Source organism: Mus pahari, chromosome 16, assembly GCF_900095145.1.
Source record: "Mus pahari chromosome 16, PAHARI_EIJ_v1.1, whole genome shotgun sequence".
Taxonomy (NCBI): domain Eukaryota; kingdom Metazoa; phylum Chordata; class Mammalia; order Rodentia; family Muridae; genus Mus; species Mus pahari.
The window spans coordinates 58,401,930-58,407,657 of NC_034605.1; the positions used below are offsets into that span (position 1 = coordinate 58,401,930).

Genomic DNA, 5,728 nt, shown 5'->3' on the forward strand with positions numbered 1-5,728 from the left:
CCTGCCTCTGCCTCCCAAGTGCTGGGATTACAGGCATGCGCCACCACGCCGGCGCAAATATTCTAAGATTTAAAAAATTTAAAGCTCCTAAATATTTCATTCCCCAAACATGGATAAAAAAATCCACAGTTTGTAATGTAGTTTTGTCTTACCACAAAATGAAGAAAAATTAATTATTTTTTTTCCTAATCTGTTTCATGGTGGGTTTATCAGGTACAGCAACAATTTCCTTGATATTTGAACACCTAATTCTCATTCAAAATAGTATGTTTAAACAGTAGAGTGTGATGTTTTCTTTAAACAGTTCACATGATTTATGTTTTAGAAGGTTTAAAGATTTTGTGGTGTATTCTTGTTGTTGTTTGTTTGGGGGGGGCAGGGTTTCTCAGTGTAGACCTGGTTGTCCTAGAACTCACTCTGTACACCAAGCTGGCCTTGAACTCAGAGGCCTCTGCCTCTTCTGTGCCGGGATTAAAGGTGTATTGTCATCTCCTTTCCTCTGCTTCCTGAGTGTTGGAATTACAGGAGTATGCCATCGTTTTTAAGTAAAATAGACTTTTTCTAGAATGCCCAAAGGATGATGTAATTAATTTTGACAGTATTTTGAAGGTTCTGAGTGAGTCCCTTACTATAATGTATTGAGTGTTTGGATGGACTGTTGTGGGTGGGAAGGCTCAGTGATGATGTCAGCACAAGCATCATACGTCAGTAGAGATGCCTAGTGGTCATGCGCTATGTGTCGTACTGAGGGTCAGCTCATGAGCAGCGTCTAGTGAGATGAGGTGGCCGATGAGTATCCCTCTGTCCTGGATGAGAGAGGGGGAAGTGACAGCATAGCTGTGGACACACTCTACACATGACATGGGGGCTCTGGGGTAAGTGACAGCATAGCTGTGGATACACTCTACACATGACATGTGGGGCTCTGGGGGAGTCATCTGTGCTGAGGTTTAACTGGAGCTCTTCCCTAACTGTAGGATGTGATGCAGCAGGCTACCAACGCCATCCTCAGGGGTGGCACTATCCTGGCTCCCACCGTGTCTGCGAAAACCATTGCAGAGCAGCTTGCTGAGAAGATCAATGCCAAGCTCAACTACGTGCCTTTGGAGAAACAGGAAGAGGAGAGACAGGAGGGTGGGCAGAGTGAGTCTTTCAAGAGATACGAGGAAGAATTAGAAATTAATGACTTCCCACAGGCAAGTAACACATGGAAAGGTCCTCCTATTGTGCTGTAGAGACACTCTTTACAAACAGAATCCCTTCCTTAAAACATAGAAACTGTTGTCAGATTTTGTGGGTGGTGGTCTGTGTTGGTTTATTTCTTGATGCTGGCTTCATAGTACAGCCTGGCCTCCAAGCCGTCATGCAGCTAAGGATCCTCCTTCCTGAGTGCTGGAGCACAGGGGTGCACCACCACACCTGGGTGTGCTCAGTCATTTTTCAGCACTAGAGAGAGAACCTAGGACTTGATACATGCCAGGCATCCAGCACTTCAGTGCTTTAGCACTGAGCTGTAACAGCCCCTGAAACAGGATTATCTTTATGTGTACATTAACTATTTGGTTTTTACCTATATAGGTGCTGAATTGATACATTTCAACTCAGAATTTTAGGCTACTTGTATATTGTATCTTGTTTATTTGGGGGAGGGGCACAGGCATCTGGATTGGAAGTCAGAGGACAGCTTGCAGGAGTCCTCCTCTCACTGGGCAGGTTCCAGGGGTTGAGAAGATCAATGCCAAGCTCCCTGGGCAGCAGGGACCTTTACCCACGGAGCCCTTGCTCTGAGCCCAGATGGTTATGTGGTAATGTGACTCCCCAACCCTTTCTTTCAGACTGCGAGGTGGAAAGTCACCTCGAAGGAGGCCTTGCAGAGGATCAGCGAGTACTCTGAAGCCGCCATCACAATCAGAGGGACCTACTTCCCTCCTGGCAAGGAGCCCAAAGAAGGAGAGCGGAAGATCTACTTGGCAATCGAAAGTGCGTACTGTTGCTTCTGTTGGACGCTTGAGTTAGATCACAGTTGGTATAGACAGAACATAGTCAGTGTGAAATTGATAGTAGGAAAGATTGAAAATAAGGAACACCTTTAAGAAATAAGTTATGTTTTGCTTGATGTCTTACTAGAAGTTCAGTGACCAGATAAATAATAAATCCGAAAGATCTATTTATGGGATTTAAGTTTGAAAATTTCTATAAAGAAAGTATGAATTTTAAGGGTATTCATGTTTCTTCTCCTTCTCCTTCTCCTTCTTTTCCTCCTCCTTCCTTCTCTCTCCTTCCTTCTTCCCCCTCTCCTCCTCCTCCTTCCTCCTCTTCCTCTTCTTAAATACTGAGCATTTCATGATTTTGTGTCTTCCTCATGCACAGGCTGTGCTTGCCATTTCTGCATGGTTCTAATTTTAGTCCCCATGCTGTCTGTGTGAGCTAAGGGCTGACACAGGGCTCACTAATTATGTGTTTTGGTTGGAGTTGAAGTTAGAAGGTAAACCACATACTGGCTCACTGCCTTGTTGGACAGTGCACCTCTACCATGACTTGAGGTACTGTATTCTGGATCTCCTTAATGTGGAGAAACAGCCAGTGGGGTTCAGTAGTGTGAACTCTTGGTTTTCTAATGACTCTTCAGGTGCCAATGAACTGGCTGTGCAGAAAGCAAAGGCAGAGATCACGAGGCTCATAAAAGAAGAACTGATCCGACTGGTGAGTGGAACCTGAAGGCCTGACTTGTTTTAGTTACTTTTTCATTGAACTTGAATACAGACAGGCACGGGGATCGTAAATCTTGCAAGCGAAACACCTGTAATTACAGTTCTCTGGGAAGTAGACTTCCAGGCCAGCCTGCTGGGCTATGTAGAGACCCTATGTCCACACAGAGATACCTTGCTGAGAGTGTAGAGTAGGCACAGCCCTGTAGTCACCGTCCAGATGTAATCACCATCCAGATGAAGACATGCAGACAGTTGTGCTCTCTGGAAGCCTGGCCTCTGACCACCACATCACTGTTCCTCACATTCAGATACAACAAGTGGGACTGTAATGTGGATTAGTTCTTTGTGTTGTCACTCTGTGGCAGTTGTGTGTTGCCTGCTGTTTTTGTATCAGTTTTATATTGAGGAGGCCAGTCTGTTGTAGGTTGCAACAAAATATTCCTTTACATACCACTCCATCTTCCGGCATCTAGGCCCAACCAAGCAGTCCAGGGAGGGAGAAGGGGAGCCAGTGGCAGGGAGCAGAGACTCAGACAGCCCCCAGTCTCGTTAGGGAACCCACATCTGCTGCAGATATGTAGGGTCTAGGCCAGCTCCTGCACGCTCCCTGGATGGTGGCCCAGGCTCTGTGAGCATCTATGTTCCCAGGTTAGTTGACTGTGGGTCTTGTGGTGTCATTGACCCCCTCCTGCTTGCTCACCTCTGTCCCCCATTCTTCCACAAGGCTCCCGGAGCTCTGCCTGATGCTTGGCTGTGGGTCTCTAGGTATCTGTATCTGGGGGATGAAGTCGCTCAGAAGATGGTCATACTAGAATCCTTCTGTAAACATAGCAGAGGATCATTAATAGTGTCAGGGGTTGGCTCTCTCCCATGGGATGAGTCTCATGTTGAGGCAGTCGTTGGTGGCCATTCCTCAGTGAGAGCAGAGTCTTTATTAAATAGTTATGTCTCCCTCCACTCAGTAGCATGAGGCCCTCTCCCCTTTGGTTTTCCTTTTTGTTTTTGGAGACAGGATTTCTCCATAGCTCTTACTGTCCCAAAATTCTCTGTGGAGAGTACTGGGATGTAAGGCATGCACAACTATACCTGGCTAAGAGCAGCCTGCCTGCCTATTTATTTATTTATTTATTTATTTATGGTTTATTGGAACAAGGTTTCTCTGTGTAGCCCTGGCCTATTTATTTGTTTGTTTGTTTGTTTATGGTTTATCGAGACAGGGTTTCTCTGTGTAGCCCTGGCTGTCCTGGAACTCACTCTGTAGACCAGGAAATCCTCCTGCCTCTGCCTCCCAAGTGCTGGGATTAAAGGCGTGCGCCACCACTGCCTGGCTAGCCTTTTTATTTTAACTCTGATAGTTTTACAGATTGTTAAAGAAAGGGATCTTAAACACTGACTTCTTTGTGTGTTTTTTCTAACCTTCTGCCTTTTATTTTCCATCATAGCAAAATTCATACCAACCAACCAACAAAGGACGATACAAAGTATTATAAACATCGGAGCCACTTTGTACCTGTGCTGTCTGTGACGTTTACAGTGTATTGTAAAGTAAGACTTTTAAAATTCTGTCTTGCTTATTTTTTAAATACAAGAAAGCAGTGTTTGTTCAAAAGGTCGTCTGTAAGTACTACCCCATACCCATTCAAAACCATCTACATCAGACCTGTTTTCAGAGTGTGACGTTCTTCAGTGTAAACCTTAGATACCAACACTTTAAATATCTGGAAGATATTGGAATTTTGTACTGAATGCAGTAATAAAGTCTGTCAGGCACTAAGGGCCACCGACCTGTCCTTTCAGTGGCATTGTGGTGTGCTCATCACCTAAGAAAAGGTAAAAAGCCCTTGTCATATCCTGCTGGCCCTCTGAGCTTAAACCTTGAAGACTGAGTGGACATGTGAGCTGGACCCTAGAGTGCTGTGATGGAAGTTTACAAAACAGTCGCAGAGTTTTTATTTTAATTTTATCTGAAACGAGTAATAGTCAAGCCCTGGTTTATAAAATTAAACATGAATAGTATAATGGGATTTCTGCATTTCTTTCTTATTTCTTCCTACTTTTGAGAGAGTCACTGTGGGGCATGGGATGGCCTTGAACTTATGATTCACCCCCCCCAACTGTCTTTCCAGTGCTTGGTTTTAGCACACTCGGCTCTCCACGTCTTTCTACTGTGCTAGTGTTACTTTTTAAGGTTTTCTCTCACCCCCTGGTTTTGACTCAGTGCTAACTTCTTTATTGGCTGCTTTAGAGAAAGTGATTATGATCAATACATACTCCATGTTAATCCTGTCCCTCCTGTTTCTTTAGTCATTGATAGGGAACATACTCTATCGTAATACTTTTAATCTGACTTTCCTTTAGGATGATGGAATAGGTTATGAATTGTCCCCTTTATTAAAACGAGGCATGGTGGTGTATGCCTGTAATCATGGCACCTGGGAGGCAAGGGTAGAAAGATGATGAATTTGAAGCCAGTTTGGCCTTATATAATAAAGCCTCATGTGGAAAAACAGTACAGGCAAGGCTGAGGATATAGTTCAGTGGTAAAGCACTTGCTTAAGTGTGCCTGCCCAGGTCTAACACAAGAAAACAAGGCATTTTGTTACTACTGGTTGTTGGGCAGATGAGGTGACTCAGTGGGTATGGTTCTTGCTTTCAAACCTGATGACCTCAGTTCAGTCCCTTGGATCCATATAGCAGAAAGTACGAGCTGTCCTATGATGTGCATTAGTGTGCGTGTATGCGCTCTCATGCAAACACAGGTGTAAAGTAAATAAATGTAGGAAATCGAAATAGAGAAATCATGTCAAGCCGGGTGTGGTGGCGCACGCCTTTAATCCCAGCACTCGGAGGCAGGGGCAGGCGGATTTCTGAGTTCAAGGCCAACCTGGTCTACAGAGTGAGTTCCAGGACAGCCAGGGCTACACACAGAAACCCTGTCTTGAAAAAAACCAAAAAAAAAAAAAAAAAAAAAGAAAGAGAGAAAGAAAGAAATTACATCAAATACTCGTATTTACATT

The 5,728-nt window shown here is 44.4% G+C and overlaps 1 protein-coding gene across 1 annotated transcript in view; it reads left to right on the top strand.

Annotated features, from left to right (window-relative positions):
* Ddx46 (DEAD-box helicase 46) overlaps nucleotides 1-4,485 on the top strand; it is a 41,383-nt gene extending 36,898 nt beyond the window's left edge. The window contains exons 20-23 of the mRNA XM_021215574.2: nucleotides 978-1,196; nucleotides 1,836-1,980; nucleotides 2,630-2,703; nucleotides 4,154-4,485. Of these exons, the coding sequence (XP_021071233.1) occupies nucleotides 978-1,196; nucleotides 1,836-1,980; nucleotides 2,630-2,703; nucleotides 4,154-4,201 (486 nt within the window). The 3' untranslated portion in view covers nucleotides 4,202-4,485. The remainder of the gene's footprint in view (nucleotides 1-977; nucleotides 1,197-1,835; nucleotides 1,981-2,629; nucleotides 2,704-4,153) is intronic.
* The last annotated feature ends 1,243 nt before the right edge of the window (nucleotides 4,486-5,728 follow it).